Here is a 19,916-nt window from a genome sequence, read left to right on the forward strand (position 1 = left end):
GTGCGGCAAACTCTGCAGTGTCAGCGCCATGGCTTTACGACATTGACTTGAAGGTTTGACATGAATGAGAAGAAACAAAAAATTGGCTGTAATCCGATGAGCCATCAATTACAGGATGCAAATATTTATTTTGTTTCTTATATCTACAGATGTGCACCAGAGCACCAGTGTGTTCATCACCTGACCTATTATATGACCTCCCAAAAACATGAGATGACTCTAAAATGGCCAGGGCCATGGCTTCCCCTAAATCCTTCCCTACATAGCCTCTTCATGAATCAGGCGCATCTGAAAAGTGGTGTGTGTGTGTCTACTTGACAAGAGCCAGTGGAGTAAGATTTCTGAAATAAGGTATATCACAGCTTGTTATGAATTATATGAGCTGAGGCACTGTTGTAGACTAACCTGCAACAATACAAAAGACTTTGTGACTTTTTACTCTAAAAGGTGCAAAAGAGGTAAAAGACAGGGAAAAAAGCAGTTTTGATTTTGTGTAAAATTCATCACCAAATGCCATTTCAAAGAATTTGGTGCAAAAAGTGGCAATGAATACAACTTAACAAAAAATAAGGGCCTGATTCATTATTGCGTATGCGCCTTCTTTTTTCCTAGTTTTTGTTATTTTACCTGTTTTTCACGTGTCTAATTCTTTTAGTTTGAGCTTTTTTAATATCTATTTCATATATACTTGCCTGATTATTTTTTTTTTTTGTTATATTCTCCCTTGTTAGTGGAGTTTGGAGTTTCCAAATGTTTTTAGCCGATTCATCATTTGCGTCTTTTTAAAAAGTCCCAAAATATGATAAAAATGTACTTTGGTGTCCAACCGCCCCAACCCCCAACACCTGTAGTGATTATATATATGTGAAATAATTTTTCTGTAAAAAGTCACAAAACAGGTTATAGACAAAATAAAGACCTTTTTGACCTTATGCAAAAATCATGAACCACATACACCATAATCATGAATTTTGAGCAAAAAACTTCAATGAATAATATAAGACAAAAAAGAAAAGTGACTTAAAAAAACACAAATGATGAATGGGGACCACAAAATCATTAAAAAAGGGTAAATGATGATTAAAAAAAAAAGCCACTTGACTTTGCTGCCTGCAGAAACCTAGCAGAACCCAGATATTTCTTAAACTCTTCAGTAAAATAAGACCCGGCACTGTGATTGGTTGCTACAGGCAGTTTTTATAAATCCTGTTATCGTATGAATATGTACACTATATTATTTCTCATATTATTATCAGTAAACATTTCAGCGTTACCAAATCATTTTTTAGTTTTATATGAAGATAAAGTTGTTTCCCAATGCAAAAAGTAGAAATAATCAGTGATAACAAGCTTTATGTATTTGGCAATTCTTTGCTGGCTCTGTGTAGGGACTTATCTAGTGAGTATGAAGGTGGAGCTAGTTATACTGTGTTATGGCTGTGACCTTTGGGACAAATGATCCCTGAGATAATGCAGTTGCTGCCGACAAGAGCAAAGTCTATGTACCTGCCTGCGTAAAGCAATTCAGCGTGTGACAATGAAAATCTCCCCATGCGGATGATCGACTTCTCCTCTCCTGCACTAAACAACATGTCTACAAGAATCTGTTCTCCACAAGTGATCTGGTGACCTCTACTTTTATACAATGGGGAAACGGCTTATAGTAACTTTTGGCCTTTGGGCTATAGGTGGTCCACTTGGTTTACATCATATCTACTTGGGCCGGGACAGTCATGCCTTGCTTCTGATGCTTACTTTGGGAGGTTTTGGAATGGGTTGGATGTGGGACTTTTGGAAGATTCCAGGACTTGTGTCCCAAGTAAATAAACAAGCCAAAAAAGCAAGCGAGGTGAAAGATGGCCCACCACCCGCAAGCTCTATTCGTTTCATGGCGCAGATCACTACGGGCATTTATTTCGGTCTAGTGGCAGCTATTGGATTATCTTCCCTTACGAGTTATTATGTGATTGCTCTGCCACTTGCTGTTAGTTTGGGAGTACATCTTGTGGCAAGTGTAGGGGAGCAAACCTCAAACTTGAAGAACACACTGGTCGCTGCTTTCTTAACATCACCAATATTTTATGGACGTGCTGTCTCCATGATCCCAATAAGTCTCACTGCAAGCATCACCTCTCAACAACATCGGCAGTATCGACGACAGCAAAAGAAGGATGAAAATCTCAGCTTACGTTTATACCGCCTTGGGCTAGCCTACTTGGCCTTTACTGGCCCACTGGGTTACAGTGCTCTTATTAATACAAGCCGCACTGTTAGCTACGTGGCTGGATGTATTGGGTCACTGCTTGATTGGTTGAGCTTTTTCCCCAGCCTGAGTGCATTGATGGAAAGAATTCTCTTACTGCCATACAGAGTCTGGGGGCTTTTTACAGGAGGAGGTTTCCATGACCATTACTTTAAAGAATGGGAAAAAATCTATGAGTTTGTAGCCAGTTTCCAGAATGAAAAGGTAGAGATGGCCTGTAAGGTAAGAAATGACTATATTCTGCCTCTGTTTTACCATTATTCAATATCATTTATGTTTTTAGTATTATTACCTATAAATGTCATTCTCTTAACACAATATGTTAACTTATTCTAAATATAAATCCAATATAGAGTGTGGCAAAAGGTGTTGGTTGTTATCAATCAGCGGCATACAAAATTCTGTACAAAATTTGGAAAACATAAAGATAAATCAAGGAAAACATCAAAGAAAGAGAGAAAAATCAAAGCAATATTCATAGAAAAAAAAAATGCGCACAAAAAAAGAGGAAGATAAAGATGTGTGGAAACACAGAACTCTAGAAACTATCACTTACAACTACAGAAAAAAAGTGTCCAATATAGAAACATATCCATCGGTCTGCAGTCCGAGATGTATGAAAACCTTCTTTTATTGCAACATTTTTTAAAATTCAGTGGTACAGGCGTCCACAGAAAGACAAAGTTAGTGATCCAAAGCGTTTCGACAGATAACAAGTCGTTAAATCTTGAGTAAGATTTAACGACTTGTTATCTGTCGAAACGAGTTGGATCGCTAACCTTGTGTTTCTCTGGACGCCTGTACCACTGAATTTTAAAAACATTTGCAAGAAGAGCAGGTTTTTATCCATCTCAGACTGCAGACCACTGGATTTGTTTCTATAGTTAGATTTCGTTATACCCGAACCAGGCATATCCTGTGCGGACATCGTGAGACACCCCAAATTCTGAAAGTGGTGAGCTGGCTAATTTGTGTATGTGATTCTATAAAGTAAATAAGTGGTTATAACACGCTTGCGAGAACCTGTCAGCATGATTTTGTAATGTAAAGTACAGATTTGTCCGTAATGGTGCTGTAACATAAATTACATTGAAGAATTCCGCTTTATGCTTCTTCTTTAATCACCGTTTGAATTTTTCTCCTAATTAGATTTCCTGCACAGTACACTGGGTCTTCTCCTCCCTATCTGTGATTCCCTGGCACCTCTACCTGCCACCATCCTTTCAATGATCTGCCTCCTCTGTTTGAAATCAAAGAAGCATACTGTCATTCAAAGGCCAGAGACATGCAGAGGGGTCAGTGAATCACAGAAAGGGGGAAGACCTAATTAGAGGAAAACTTCAAATACTCAATACAGTAAAATCACAACGCATATTTCTTCACAAAAGGTATAAAAATAATCAGTATTACAGCACCATTACAACAATGTCTTTACTTTACTTTTCTTTTTAAGACGATAATGAATCTTGTCAAATAGTAAAGACTTACTGCTTTTTTTAAGGGAGGCATATAAACTAAATTGCATAGATAGTCTAGATCATAAGCCACATGAAACTTTATGTGTAACAGGCAAACCTCCATCTTTCAGAGCTGATATATCAACCCCTCTTAAATGATAATTTTATATATGTACAGTACAGACCAAAAGTTTGGACATATCTTCTCATCTCTAGAACAACTGTTAAGAGGAGACTTTGTGCAGCAGGCCTTCATGGTAAAATAGCTGCTAGGAAGCCACTGCTAAGGACAGGCAACAAGCAGAAGAGACTTGTTTGGGCTAAAGAACACAAGGAATGGACATTAGACCAGTGGAAATCTGTGCTTTGGTCTGATGAGTCCAAATTTGAGATCTTTGGATCCAACCACCGTGTCTTTGTAGAAAAGGTGAACGGATGGAATCTACATGGCTGGTTCCCACTGTGAAGCATGGAGGAGGAGGTGTGATGGTGTGGGGGTGCTTTGCTGGTGACATTGTTGGTGATTTATTCAAAATTGAAGGCATACAGAACCAGCATGCATCTTGCAGCAGCATGCTATTCCATCCGGTTTGCGTTTAGTTGGACCATCATTTACTTTTCAACAGGACAATGACCCCAAACACACCTCCAGGCTGTGTAAGGGCTATTTGACTAAGAAGGAGAGTGATGGGGTGGTATGCCAGATGACCTGGCCTCCACAGTCACCAGACCTGAACCCAATCGAGATGGTTTGGGGTGAGCTGGACTGCAGAGTGAAGGCAAAAGGGTCAACAAGTGCTAAGCATCTCTGGGAACTCCTTCAAGACTGTTGGAAAAACCATATCCGGTGACTACTTCTTGAAGCTCATCAAGAGATTGCCAAGAGTGTGCGAAGTAGTAATGAAAGCAAAAGGTGGCTACTTTGAAGAACCTAGAATATAAGACATATTTTCAGTTGTTTCACACTTTTTTAAGTATTTCATTCCACATGTTTTAATTTATAGTTTTGATGCCTTCAATGTGAATCTACAATGTTCAGAGTCCTGAAAATAAAGAAAACTCTTTGAATGAGAAGGTGTGTATATAGTGTGTATATAAATATATCCCAATGGCACACTAGTGTCAGAGTTGTCATGATACACCTTTATACACCTCTACGGGCTATACAGTCTAGTAATGACATTATAAGTGCAGAGCCCAGGGGGTGGTTAATAAATAGAACCCAACCACCCACTTTCCCAAATAATTAACAGTCAGACAACACAATTCATCAGTTGGAAGGTGACTGGTCACAGCTTTTATTGAAGAACACATATAACCTGTAAAATATAAAGCGCAGATTCATAACATAACATTATAATATATGCATAATGTGTAAAACAAGTCCTTGACAACGTTGGTTCCCACATCAACTAATCAAAGAATTATGTATATGTCTCCACGTATACGCCACTGGGCGCAGATACGTGCCGCATCAGAACCCACCACTAGCTGCTAAAACCTCTGACCAGCTACAGTGGTGTAAAGGCTTTCGCTACCATGGCCAATAAATCATCAAACCTCACTCCCCAGGGTCCGCCCCTTAGAATAAATTATCATTTATTAATTCAACATCTGAAATGCTAAGTGCCAATAGATATGCAATGGAGCCCCCTTCTTGTTCCCAAGGACCCGCCACAGTACATAGCTCTAAACAGCCCTAATCTAAATTAACCCTTTGCTAGCATGAAAACCTAACTTTGCACAAACATATAGCTACTCATAAAGCAGTATATATGTTTACCGAAAATAGAAAGGGAGGGTGGGACACCAAAGGTCCTGACTGTAAAATGGTGTCTCAAACCCCCCAAAACATGTATATCAACCCCTTATCTTTAAACCACACCCACAAAGGTTCTCTCCCACCCCCCATTCCTCTTCACTCTTTTTCTGCTCAAATCAAAGCCCCCCCCCCCTCACTAACATCAGAAGTTAACCCATTCCTGCCCTACCATGTCATGAGTGCACTGCGCTTATCCTGTGCCAGCTCCGGGCTGTCATGACTTTATTCAGGTGTGCCAGAACTTTCATATCGGGAGCAGCCAAAACAGTTCCTATTTATAGTTTTTTTAAAAGAGCAAAAGAACAAATGTCAACCAATATGTAGGATCAAAAGTCAGGATTTACAAACTTAAAGGGAACCTGTCATCAGAAATTTTGCTTGAAACCTAAAAGTTTCCCCCTCTGCAGCTCCTGGGCTGCATTCTACCAAGGTTCCTGTACTTTTTGTGGCCCCTTTTAAACCAAATTAAATACTTTATAAACTTGTACCTTTTGCTATGTAAATTTTGTAAATCGTCCATGGGGGCGGGCTCTCTGGTGACCGTTGCTGTTCCTCCAGCAGATTTACGCCACCCCCCCACCCTCCATTTCATCCATCAGGACGCCGCCCACTGTGCCCGAGGTGCCGCCCACGCCAGGATCGCTGGTGACGTGTCACAAGCACGAGATTATGGGCGGCGCTGTGATGGTATCGCAAGTGCCCGCCCATACTCTCGTGGACGCGCTTTCCCCCACTGCCTCCAGCGTTCTGCGCAAGCACTCGCCGGCCAAATGACCTGACGTCACCTCCTTCCCATCTTACCCTGCAGCAGGGCAAGATGGGAAAGAGGTGACGTCGGGTCATCTGGCCAGCAAGCGCTTGCGCAGAACGCTGGAGGAAGAGGGGAAAGTGTGGTCACGAGGTTATGGGCGGCACTTGCTGATGACACTCACAGCGCCGCCCATAACCTCGTGCCTGCGCAAAACGTCACCAGCGGTCACACGTGCACACAGTGCACAGTCCCGCTACAGTCGCACAGCGCATGCGCGGGACCACGGGCGCCCAGGGGCGGCATCCTGAGATATGAAATTCAGCATTGGGGGCGGCGTAAATCTGCTGGAGGAACAGCAACGGTCAGCAGAGAGCCCACCCCATGGACGATTTACAAAATTTAGCAAAAGGTACAAGTTTATAAAGTATTTAATTTGGTTTAAAAGGGGCCACAAAAAGTACAGGAACCTTGCTAGAATGCAGCCCACGAGCTGCAGAAGGGGAAACTTTTAGGTTTAAAGCAAAATTTCTGATGACAGGTTCCCTTTAAAAGAAGTATGGAATAATTGCACTGTGAGAAGAGTTCTACTGACACAATAAAATTATTAAATAAAAATAGTGGCTAGAATATTTCCTAAGACCCTTAAAATGTCTAGAAGGCTAAATTTTTTGGTCTAGTGCCTACTCTACCAAAATATTCTACTAGCCAATTGTAATAGGGTGAAAGATTAAAGTCCTGGAGGGAACCCAAAAGTCTTAAAGGGAACCTGTCACCAGATTTGGTGACTATAAGCTGCGGCCACTACCAGTGGACTCTTATATACAGCATTCTTACATGCTGTATACAGTGCCTTGCAAAAGTATTCAGCCCCTTTGAATTTTTTCAACCTTTTCCCATATTTCAGGCTTCAAACAAAAAGATAAAAAAATTACATTTTATGGTGAAGAATCAACAACAAGTGGGACACAATTGTGAAGTTGAACGAAATTTATTGCTTATTTTAAACTTTGGGAAAATTGCTGAAAATTGGGACGTGTAATATTATTCAGCCCCTTTAAGTTAATACTACCTTTTGCTGCGAGTACAGCTGCAAGTCGCTTGGGGTTTGTCGCTATCAGTTTTGCACATCGAGAGACTGAAATTCTTGCCCATTCTTCCTTTGCAAATAGCTGGAGCTCAGTGAGGTTGGATGGAGAGCGTTTGTGAACAGCAGTTTTCAGCTCTTTCCACAGATTCTCGATTAGATTCAGGTTTGGACTTTGACTTAGCCATTCTAACACCTGGATACGTTTATTTGTGAACCATTCCATTGTAGATTTTGCTTTATGTTTTGGATCATTGTCTTGTAGACAGACAAATCTCCGTCCCAGTCTCACGTCTTTTGCACACTCCAACAGGTTTTCTTCAAGAATGGTTCAGTATTTGGCTCCATCCATCTTCCCATCAATTTTAGCCATCTTCCCTGTCCCTGCTGAAGAAAAGCAGGCCCAAACCATGATGCTGTCACCACCATGTTTGACAGTAGGGATGGTGTGTTCAGGCTGATGAGCTGTGTTGATTTTACACCAAATGTATCGTTTGGCATTGTGCCCAAACAGTTCGATTTTGGTTTCATCTGACCAGAGGACCTTCTTCCACATGTTTGGTGTGTCTCCCAGGTGGCTTTTGGCAAAATTTAAATAACACTTTGTATGGATATCTTTGAGAAATGACTTTCTCCTTGCCACTCTTCCATAAAGGCCAGATTTGTGCAATGTACGACTGATTGTTGTCCTATGGACAGACTCTCCCACCTCAGCTGTAGATCTCTTCAGTTCATCCAGAGTGATCATGGGCCTCTTGGCTGCATCTCTGATCAGTCTTCTCCTTGTTTGAGATGAAATTTTTGAGGGACTGCCGGGTCTTGATAGATTTGCAGTGGTATGATTCTCCTTTCATTTCAACAGTGCTTCTTAGGATGTTTAAAGTTGTGGAAATCTTTTTGTAACCAAATCTGGCTTTAAACATCTCCACAACAGTATCACGGACCTGCCTGTTGTGTTCCTTGGTCTTCTTGATGCTCTCTGTGCTTTACACAGAACACTGAGACTACCACAGAGCAGGTGCATTTATACGGAGACTTGATTACACACAGGTGGCTTATATTTATCATCATCAGTCATTTAGAACAACATTGGATCATTCAGGGATCCTCAATGAACTTCTGGAGTGAGTTTGCTGCACTGAAAGTAAAGGGGACGAATAATATTGCACACCCCACTTTTCAGTTTATTGTTTTTTACAAAAGTTTAAAATAAGCAATAAATTTCATTCAACTTCACAATTGTGTCCCACTTCTTGTTGATTCTTCACCATAACATTAAAATTTTTATCTTTATGTTTGAAGCCTGAAATGTGGGAAAAGGTTGAAAAATTCAAGGGTGCCAAATACTTTCGCAAGGCACTGTATAAGAGCCCAGGCCACTGTGTAGAACATAAAAATGACTTTATAATACTTACCTTAATGGTCAGTACGGTGCAGACGGCTCAGATGAGTGTCTCCATCCTCGGGCTGCAGCGTCTACTCTTTCGATCATCTTTGTCTTCCTTCTTCTGAAGCTGGGGTACATGACGCGTCCTACGTCATGCACACGCGCCGGCATTGAGGTCCTGCGCTGGCGCACTAGAATACTTTGATCTACCCTGTTCAGGGCAGATCAAAGTGTGAATCAAAGTGCAAATTTGGGGGGGCGTGGCCTGCTTGCTAATGGCACCGGTCACCTAGCTGCTGAGCTCCAGCCACCTCGACTCCTAACCGGCTCACTGCGGCTCACCAGTGGCACCAATCTCTCTGCACACGGCGGGAAAGTGCTGCGGAGGTACCCAGGAACGTGGCATGCCAAGGGGAAAGTCCCAGAAGAAGTCGTCCCCGGCGAAAGTTACAGACTTCTTCTCCAGCACGGGAAGAGGGAAAATGGCAGCAGCATCCTCCTCCACAGCTTCCTCACGCTCCTCCAGGAGGGGATCCACAGCAGGCCCAGACTTGGACACAGACGCTGCAGATATACCGCTTACCAAAGGTACCATGCAGAAACTGCTCAGTGCCCTCCGCTCATCACTGCAGCAGGATTGGAAAGATATGGTGGCTGAGCTGAGGGGAGATACCACTGCCATAGGCAGTCGCACAGCACACATTGAAACTAAAATGCAGGAGCTGACAAAGTCACACAATAGCCTCATTGATGCCAATGCAGCACTGGAGGAACAAGTGCAAAAGCTCCATACCAAGGTCTTGGATTTAGAGGACAGGTCCCGCAGAAACAACATAAGAATCAGAGGAATTCCAGAGGCCATACCAGACAAGGGGCTGCAGAGCTTTCTAGGCTCCTTGCTGCAGGAGCTGCTCCCAGACCTGTCTGCAACTGATTTCCTGGTGGACAATACACAGAGTCCCTAAGCCTAAATCCCTCAGTGCTGATGCCCCCCGGGACACTTTGGCTCGCCTGCACTTTTACAAGACCAAAGAAGCCCTGCTGCAAGCCCTGAGAAGGAGGCCGCCTCTGTCTGAGCAATTCCGGCACCTGTCCATTTTTCCGGATCTGTCTGCAGGAACCCTGGCAAAAAGGAGGGAATTTGCCCCTTATACCAAAATTCTCAGGGATGAAGCTATATCCTATAGATGGGGTTTCCCTGTAAAGATCCTGCTTTTCCGTGCAGGAAACACCCACGTCTGCCATTCCCCACAACAGTTGGCAAAGCTCCTATCCTCATGGAACATGGCAAATCTCCCGGCCAGATCTCCAAGAGCCACAGGATCATCCCAAAGGGATAAAGTGAATGAAGATTGGTCCGTCGCGTGAGTTATGTGATATGTCTGAGTCGCGGCTGAGACTTAGTTGCTACTTTTAAGGTCCGCTGGTTCTGTTCAACCAGGACCCTGAGCCCCCATGGCGGTACATTTCCACCATACCGCAGGCCCCCTTTTTGGGCTTTTTTCTATGTGGACTGATGCTCCCTACATCAGTAATGTTAGTGATGTTAATGTTGTCAGTGTTACCTCTTTCCTGCCTAACCTTCCTTTCTCCCCCCGCAGCTCTAGGCAAGAGACTTTTTTTCATGTACAATGGTATTGAACTGTATGTCTATAAATGTTAGGGGCCTGAACTCGCCGGCCAAGAGATCCATGTTTTGGCGGGAAGTGGTTAAATCCAAATGTGACGTGATTTGTGGTCAAGAGTCTCATCTCCTCCAGGGGGACTCGCACAGGTTAAATAATGCTAAATTTCCTTTCATACTGCTGGCTTGTGGGAAAAAAAAAAAGGCTGGAGTATTCATTTGTGTAAAAAATACTGTTGCGTTCACACTACATTCCCAACATTTAGACCCTGAAGGTAGATACGCCATTATTAATTGCTCCATAAATGGCTCTAAGTATACTATTGCAACCCTTTACGCCCCCAACTCTGGTCAGATCAGCTTTCTGCGGAGGTTTCTTTCCAAGCTTTCATCTGTTACAGAGGGTAAGCAAATAATCTGCGGGGATTTTAACATGTTAATGTCCAGCACTCTGGATTGCTCCAATACTGCTGTAAAGAGGAAGGAAATGAGCACAATAATTTCAGAAAGGCATCTCCATGATATATGGAGATACCAACATGCAAATGAGAGGGACTACACATTCTTCTCACCTCGGTTCACCTCATACAGCAGATTGGACTACTTTCTGGTTGAAAGCTCACTTATTTTGGATTGCTCAGATTCAAAAATTGGACTTATAGCTTGGTCGGACCATGCCCCCATATACCTGACAGTCCAGGAGCAAAGCCGCACGCCCGTTTTTACCCGGTGGCGCATGAATGACTCCCTCCTAGCCTGTAGACAAATCTCTGAGGCGTTGCAGGCCGACCTCGCAGAGTTTTTTAAATTTAATGACAACAAGGAGGTGACAGAGGAAACGCTATGGTCTGCACACAAGGCCTTTATTAGGGGGTCATTCATCAAAATTGCCACTAGGGAGAAAAGGAGGCGTCAGGCAACTTCCAAAGCTCTACTGTCCCACATAGCGCTTTTAGAAGCCCACAATAAATCTGCCCCAAACATGTCAACATCTGACGAACTCAGGAAACTAAGAACACAGCTCCGCCAATTGCTGATGGTAGACTATGAGAAAAATTTAAGATCCCTCAAACAGCGGTACTATATGATGGGTGACAGGGCGGGTGCCTTACTAGCCAGGAGGGTTAAAAAACGAGAAATGCAAAACAAAATTGAATACCTCGTGACGGGTTCTAATGCCACAATACGCAACCCAACGGAAATAGCCAATGCATTCGCTGATTTTTATCAGTCTCTCTACAACCTTAAAAATGACCCCAATGCCCCAAAGCCTACCCAATCGGCAATTAATTCCTTCTTAAACAATATTAATCTTCCTCGGTTATCTACAGTACATCTAGAGCAACTAAATTCCCCTTTCTCCCTGGAAGAGGTTCGCCAGGCGGTGATCACAGCCAAAAGAAATTCAGCTCCAGGCCCAGACGGCCTCACTAACTCCTATTATAGGCAATTCACTGAAACCCTGTCTCCTTTCCTCCTGAGACTTTTCTCCTCTTGGCGAGCCACAGCAGATATTTCACCAAATAATCTAGAGGCCATTATAACTACCCTGCCAAAGCCAGGAAAACCCCCTACATCACCAGGAAACTTCAGGCAAATATCCCTCCTAAACTGCGACTTAAAATTGTACGCCAAAATAATCTCAGCTAGAATACATAAAGTCCTTCCATCACTGATTTCCCCGGATCAAGTGGGGTTTGTGGCGGGGAGGCAGGCGAAAGATGGGACGAGACGTATGCTGGACCTGATTGCGGTGGCTGAGGGGAGGAAAATCCCCAGTGTATTCCTGTCCTTGGACGCAGAGAAGGCGTTTGACAGGGTGCACTGGGGATATCTGAAATCTGTACTGGCCAAGTTTGGATTTGAAGGCCCCATACTTACCGCCATAATGGCACTATACTCTAACCCTAACGCCAAAGTTCTGGCATCCGGATTTATATCTCGGAGTTTTGAATTATCCAATGGGACACGCCAGGGGTGTCCGCTCTCCCCTATCATCTATGCCCTTGCTATAGAGCCTCTGGCACAGACTATCCGTGAATGCCCTCGGATCTCGGGGATTCGAGTGGGGAGTACAAACCATGTGATTAGTCTATATGCGGATGATGTGATTTTATCCTGCACTAATGTAGAGGTGTCCCTAAAACACGTAATGGAGATCCTGTCCTCCTTCGCTCAAGTCTCGTATTACAAGCTTAATATTACCAAGTCCTTAATTTTTCCGCTCTTCCTGCCCGCCTCAACTAGAGCCACTCTTTCTCATCTTTACCCTTTCAAATGGGAAGACGAGGGTATCCCCTACCTGGGTATTATACTGGCTCCGCTACACTCCGTGATCCGGAAAAATCTGCTGACCCTGCACACCTCACTGGATAGAGAACTTACTCGCCTTTCTCTTCTCCCGCTCTCTTGGGTGGCGAGAATGCAGACCTTTAAAATGATCTGCCTCCCAAAAATTATCTACTTACTTCGGTGCCTGCCCCTAACAATTCCGCAACGGTATCTCACCAAAATTCATTCGCTAATGAGTAAATTTATATGGGCTGGGAAAAAACCTAGAATAGCCCTGAGATGCATGCATGCCCCGTTAAGTGGTGGAGGAATGGGTATTCCTAATATTCTAACATACCACAGAGCCGCTATCCTGGAACCGGCTCGTGATTGGTGGAGGAATGATTCAGACTTAAGATGGTTACAGATTGAGTACACCTGGGCACAGGTCCACTCCCCTAAACAATTCATAGACTCCCTGCTCCTAACCCCTTCGCCCCCCGGCGATCTTCTACCCACCACAGCAGCTCTAAAGAAAGCTTGGTCCTTGTGGAGCAAGCCAGTGTCACATGCTTTAGGTCCCAGCATTCCCCTTAGATCGCTAGAAGCCTTCATTTCGAACTTGAATCTTGCCGCCTGGACACGTGGAGGTCCAATCACCCTAGCAGATCTCTATAGAGAAGGCGTCCTACTCCCGTACTCAGAAATGTGTGATAAATTTAACCTTCCCCGACACAGTCTATTCCAGTTTTTTCAAATACGTCACTTTCTTCAGTCCGCTCCTCATCTCCCGGCTCCCACGACAGCTGACCACGCCTCAATTAAAAAATTCTTTCAAAATAGCAAAATCAAAGGCCTTTCATATATCCATAATATGCTAAACTCCCCACAACCGGACAAACAATTGCCGTATATGCTCAAATGGGAAAAAGATCTAGCTTCTCCGCTTCCGCCGCAAGAATGGTTCGCGGCCTCAAAATGGATCCACAAGTTCTCTTCTTGTCTCAATCATATAGAGCAATTAAAAAAGGTTCATCTGAGGTGGTACAACTCCCCTACTAAACTGGCTTCTTTTTCCCCACATGTGTCACCACTGTGCTGGAGGGGCTGCAACCACAGGGGCACCTTATGTCATATGTGGTGGTTTTGCCCTAAGTTATCTAACTTCTGGCAGGAGGTGTTCAATCTAATCCATAAGGTTACTAGTCTCCGCCTTTCTCCAAACCCAACCTTAGCGGTGCTACACATTGGCTTAGATGGGATCCCGGATCTTTTAAAAAACATCATTTCTCACATTCTCATAGCTGGCAGGTACTGTGTGGCATACAAGTGGAGGTCAGTGAGCCCCCCTACAAAAAGAGATCTAATTGAGAGGATCAACCACACTGGCTATACGAAACCAACTTGGCCCCCAACCTAGAGAAGAGAACGGTGAGACTTAAACAATGGCACCCGTGGGCCACTTCCCTTTATGCAACGGCCCTCCCCCAGATACCGACACCTACACCATAAATAAATTGATTATGCCTAAGAATGTCTTGTAGAGCTGCTTCCCCCACCCCCTCTCTTTCCCCCCTCCCTCCCTGCTCCTATGTTCAGGTTGTTGTTGTAAGGGGTATTTAATGTCCCAGATTGATATTCTGATAATGGCTCGAGGCTATTCCACCTCTTGCTACTCAATGCTCCTGATCTTGATGTTGTTGTATGAGAAGTTTGTATTTTTCTGAAAACTCAATAAAAACCTTTATGATAAAAAAAAAAAGTGCAAATTTGGGAGGAAAATGAGGGGTGCATCTTAGAATCCGAATGTAGGGGGTGGTGGAGAATGATGACAGGAGGCAGGGGCATTTCGGCACTGTGAGGCGGAGAGAACATCCAGGAATGTAGCTTACTGGGGGGTAAGAATGGTGGAGCATGGTGACAGGAGGCAGGAGCGATGCTGCAGGCTGTGTGCTACTCTGTGGTGCTGCGGGCTGGGGGCTGTGGGTGGTGAGACAGGGGTCATCCTGTAAAGACGTCACTGGTGTGATCTTCAAATAATGGCGCCCAGGAGTCGGCACTTGCACAGATGGAGCATTCGGCTCAAGATATCATCTGCATACATGCAACCTCCAGCCATTTGATGTCACAGCAGCGGACTTACGGAAAATGGCGCCTGGAGGGGGCGTGTGTACAGATGAGATCTCTGCTTGTCACTGAGCCGATAACTCAGTCAGCGCACGCGATGATCCTGGGGCCATGTCTTTGGATCCCACAGTGCCGACGTCTTCAGGATGTCCCCTGCCTCACTGCCCAGCCCACAGCAAACAGCAGCGCCCAGCTTGCAGCACAGAGCAGCGCACAGCCAGCAGCACAGAGCAGCGCACAGCCCGCAGCACACAGCATCGCTCCTGCCTCCTGTCACAATTCTCCACCATTCTTACCCCTGGTGAGCTACATTCTTGGATGTTTTCTCTGCCTCACAGCGCCACCGAGCATCTGGGACACCCGCCACACCGCCAGCAGCATCCACCACCACACAGCGCTCCACCACCGCCCCTACCTCCTGTGACACCCGCTCCAACACTGCTGAAGCCCCCCCGGTAAGACACCACCGGATTAGAAGATGGATCCCATTTTTACCTTTCTTTTTTCCTCTAAATTTGGGGTGCGTTTTATAATCTGGTGCGTATTATAAACCGAAAAATACTGTACTTGTAAAATTGAGCCACTTAGTGCACAAATTGGCATACGTTACTGTAATGGGACATAAATCTTTTTAACCAGACAACTGTACTTCATCTAAAGTAAAAAGCCTACAAAGGTCAGGTAGGATCTAAATAGCCTTAGAACTATTTCAGACATCAGGGTTTTTTTTTGTATATGAGAAAAACCGATGAAATGATGATGGCAAAAACTGACACTGACCAAACTTTGATGAAAATTGGATCAAAAACAATCAGTCATTTTTTGCATATCATTGAAATATGAACGAAGCCTTAGGGGTACTTTACACGCTTCGACATCGCTAGCATTTGCTGGCGATGTCGAGCGCGATAGCACCCGCCCCCGTCGTACGGCCGATATGTGGTGATCGCTGCAGTAGCGAACATTATCGCTACGGCAGCGTCGCACGCACATACCTGCTCTGCGACATCGCTGTGACCGGCGAATTGCCTCCTTTCTAAGGGGGCGGTTCGTTCAGCGTCACAGCGACATCACAGCAGCGTTAGTGAACCGCCGCCCAAAAGAAAAGGAGGGGAGGAGATGAGCGGCCGGAACATCTCGCCCACCTCCTTCCTTCCTCTTTTTCAGGTGGATGCAGGTAAGGAGACGCGGTGTCACACATAGCGATGTGTGCTGCCGCAGGAACGACGAACAACATCGTACCGGTGGCAGCAGCGATAATAAGGAAATGAACGACGTGTCAACGATCACCGTTTTGGAACGATTTTGCAATCGTTGATCGTCGCTCATTTGTATTACACACTGCGATGTCGCTACCGGCGCCGGATGTGCGTCACTAACGACGTGACCCCGACGATATATCGGCAGCGATGTCGCAGCGTGTAAAGTACCCCTTAAGGCCTCGTCACACACAAAGATAAAACTTTGGCAGATCTGTGGTTGCAGTGAAAGCATGATATTGTTCCATTTGTACACAGCCACAAACCTGGCACTGATTGTCCACAATTTCACTGCAACCACAGATCTGCCGCAGATTTATCTCTATGTGTGACAGGCCCTTTAGACTGATAGGTAAATGCTCAGCTTGGCACTACTCCAGTCAGTCTAAAGGGTGCTTTACATGCTGCGACATCGCTAGTGATAGCTAGCGATGTTGTGCGCGATAGCACCCGCCCACGTCGCTGTTTCGTCATGGGGTGATCGCTGCCGTAGCGAACAATATCGCTACTGCAGCGTCACATGCACATACCTGCTTAGTGATGTCGCTGGAGACACCGAACAATCTCTCCTTTAAGGGGGCGGTTCGTTCGGCGTCACAGCGGCGTCACTAAGCGGCCGCCCAATAGCAGAGGAGGGGCGGAGATGAGCGGCCAGAACATGCCGCCAACCTCCTTCCTTCCTCATTGCCGGTGGACGCAGGTAAGGAGATAGCGATGTGTGATGCCGCAGGAACGATAAAACAACCAGCGGCATGCACCACCAACGATATTATGAAAAGGAGCGACGTGTCAACAATCAACGCTTTTTGACGTTTTTCCGATCGTCATTCCTTTTAGTCACACACAACGATATTGCTAACGGCGCCGGATGTGCGTCACGAACACCGTGACCCCGACGATAAATTGTTAGCGATATCGTTGGGTGTAAAGTACCCTTAAGGATTCATTCAGACGTCAGTAATTTTATCTTGTACGCATCAAATGGTCCAAGTATGATCAGTGGTTTTCATTCAATTTTCAACACTGTTTGATCAGAGTGTCACTTTTTTTACTCTCAGAGTTTCACTTATGAACAAATAAGTAAATGACCAAGCTTCTCCTATACATTGCAATATCAATGACGGACAGCACATGGATTGTATACTGATGTTATTCGAATGCCGTCAGTTATTTTTCACAGACCCATAGACATGAATAGGTCATTTTGACACCGATCAAAAATGGACATGTCTCCTTGATTTTGAACAAAGTCAGTATTCACACAGCAGTTTCTGCTATTTCATGTATTCCCCTTACATAGTCACTGGTGTGCATACCTTATCTCCCCATAGTGATGTTTTTTTAGGTTTTTGCACCCAGTTCGGACTTAGAATGGTGTTCCAAACGTTATTCCTATTTGTTAGTATTTTTTCGTTTGTGAACCCTCCCCAACCACACCTATTGCCAATCCATATCATACGCATAAATAACCTGGGTCTCAGCTTCCCATACACGGTAGGTTTTTTAACTGCATGAGAGGACACACACAAGCTAGGGACCCCAACGTAGAGAAATACTTTGGCGTAGTGTTGGGGCTCTATTGCATTGATCAATTCAGTAGCTAAATTTCTCTTGATTCATATGTTCATGGCAGTAATGCAGATTCCATTTTTCACATTTTCACTCTTGCATATAGCTATTGGATTTTTCAAGTCAGTATTCACACAGCAGTTTCTGCTATTTCATGTATTCCCCTTACATAGTCACTGGTGTGCATACCTTATCTCCCCATAGTGATGTTTTTTTAGGTTTTTGCACCCAGTTTGGACTTAGAATGGTGTTCCAAACGTTATTCCTATTTGTTAGTATTTTTTCGTTTGTGAACCCTCCCCAACCACACCTATTGCCAATCCATATCATACGCATAAATAGCCTGGGTCTCAGCTTCCCATACACGGTAAGTTTTTTAACTGCATGAGAGGACACACACAAGCTAGGGACCCCAACGTAGAGAAATACTTTGGCGTAGTGTTGGGGCTCTATTGCATTGATCAATTCAGTAGCTAAATTTCTCTTGATTCATATGTTCATGGCAGTAATGCAGATTCCATTTTTCACATTTTCACTCTTGCATATAGCTATTGGATTTTTCAAGTCAGTATTCACACAGCAGTTTCTGCTATTTCATGTATTCCCCTTACATAGTCACTGGTGTGCATACCTTATTTCACCGGGAAGGAACAACCACGGGAAGGGCAGTCTCCAGTCAAGGAGACCACCTATGCCAAACATGGTATCCATCCACAGACAGCTGTTTCAGGGTATTTGCCCCTCATCAGTGTGGAGTAGGAAACTGGCTAGTGGGAGCATTGCCTAGTAGAAGTCTACATAAGCAAAGATGGTTGACCTTAGAGAGATCAACATCCAACACCGCGGAGACACCATCACGTGATTCTCAACGCAGTGATTCTAGAGCAATGCCCCCTGGGAAATATTCAAAACAAGAAAGCCTGCGGAGACACCATCACATGTTTCTCAACGCTGGCAGGAAACTAGCCAGGTCTTTCACCGGGAAGGAACAACCACGGGAAGGGCAGTCTCCAGTCAAGGAGACCACCTATGCCAAAACATGGTATCCATCCACAGACAGCTGTTTCGGGGTGAAAGGCCTGGCTAGTTTACTGCCAGCATTGATAAACATGTGTATTGGTTAATGATATGGGTGGAGCTTGACGCACAATATTGTTTATAATTAGAGAAGTACATTTCTTTAAGAATTCAGGCTGACTTAGAACCTGAAGAGGGTTTTTATTTTATCTTGATGAGGAAAAAAAAATTATCTTTACTTAAAATAATTAAAATTTTATTTGAAGCATTTCACAAAGCCAGAATATTCAACAAACATTGCTTTGGGTCATATCTATGAAATACAAAATCTGAAAGAACAATGAAAAGTGTAAATCCATAATTTGTACATATCCTTTTAAGCTTTCTTTTGTGCTTTCTTTGTAGATTCTGGGAGTGAACTCTGATGCCACCATAGAAGAAATAAGTCGCCATTATCGAGACCTTGTAAAGGTTTGGCACCCTGATCACAATCAGCACCGTCCTATAGAGGCTGAAAAGCATTTTATTGAAATACAGGCAGCTTATGAGACTCTTGCTCATCTTTGGAAAATGAAGCGTCAAAAACAATAAGAACTGTTCAACAAGTCCGGAGAAAGAAAAAAAATACACTCTAGTTGTAGTTGGATTAAAGAGAGTTAGTGTCTTATCAGCATCTTAATTGTTTGCACTACATACTGTACATATCATGTTCTAAATAACTTACAATTTATAAATCAATGTGATAACTTTATAATAACCAAACCATATTCAAAATTAAATTTATATGAATTTAGTCTGACTTCTATAATGTCCACTAATCAAGAGTAGGAAAGACCGTAGGTCCTTCTGGCAATTCTCCTGCAAAGCTGCAGTCTGCAAGAAATCGGAGCACAGCACCATTAAATGCTATACTAACGTCTAGATACTGTGGCCAAAAGCTCGTACAGAATTGGCTTTAGGAACAGTGAGATTTTTCTGTATTGGGGAAAAAAGGGTATGTTGTTAAAGGGAACCTGTCACCAGTTTTTTGCCCTATAAGCTGCAGCCATCACCACCGGGTTCTTGTATACAGCAGTCTAACATGCTGTATATAAGAGCCCAGGCCACTGTGAGAACATAAAAAACACTTTACAATACTTATCTAACGGTCGCTCGGTTGGCCAGATGGGCGCCTCCATTCTCCGGAGCTGGCGCTGCCTCTTTTGGCCATCTTTGTCCTCCTCCTTCTCTAGCCGCGGTGCATGACGCGTCCAACGTCATACACACTCGCCGGCATTCAGTTCCT

General features: G+C 44.1%; 1 protein-coding gene across 1 annotated transcript; it reads left to right on the plus strand.

The window, feature by feature from the left end:
• Positions 1–1,504: 1,504 nt before the first annotated feature.
• Positions 1,505–19,401, plus strand: DNAJC22 (DnaJ heat shock protein family (Hsp40) member C22). Its single transcript, XM_075334414.1, has 2 exons — positions 1,505–2,485; positions 19,037–19,401. The coding sequence occupies exons 1-2, from the start codon at positions 1,646–1,648 to the stop codon at positions 19,220–19,222; spliced, it is 1,026 nt and encodes a 341-aa protein (XP_075190529.1). The 5' UTR covers positions 1,505–1,645; the 3' UTR covers positions 19,223–19,401.
• The last annotated feature ends 515 nt before the right edge of the window (positions 19,402–19,916 follow it).

The sequence above is a fragment of the Anomaloglossus baeobatrachus genome, chromosome 2 (assembly GCF_048569485.1).
Source record: "Anomaloglossus baeobatrachus isolate aAnoBae1 chromosome 2, aAnoBae1.hap1, whole genome shotgun sequence".
Taxonomy (NCBI): domain Eukaryota; kingdom Metazoa; phylum Chordata; class Amphibia; order Anura; family Aromobatidae; genus Anomaloglossus; species Anomaloglossus baeobatrachus.

Bases quoted from the DNA above. Each gene is read 5' to 3' on its own strand.
- DNAJC22 (XM_075334414.1), top strand. From the start codon at position 1,646: ATGGGGAAACGGCTTATAGTAACTTTTGGCCTTTGGGCTATAGGTGGT. The intron at 2,486-19,036 runs GTAAGAAATGAC...CTTTCTTTGTAG, and splicing joins AGGTAGAGATGGCCTGTAAG to ATTCTGGGAGTGAACTCTGA.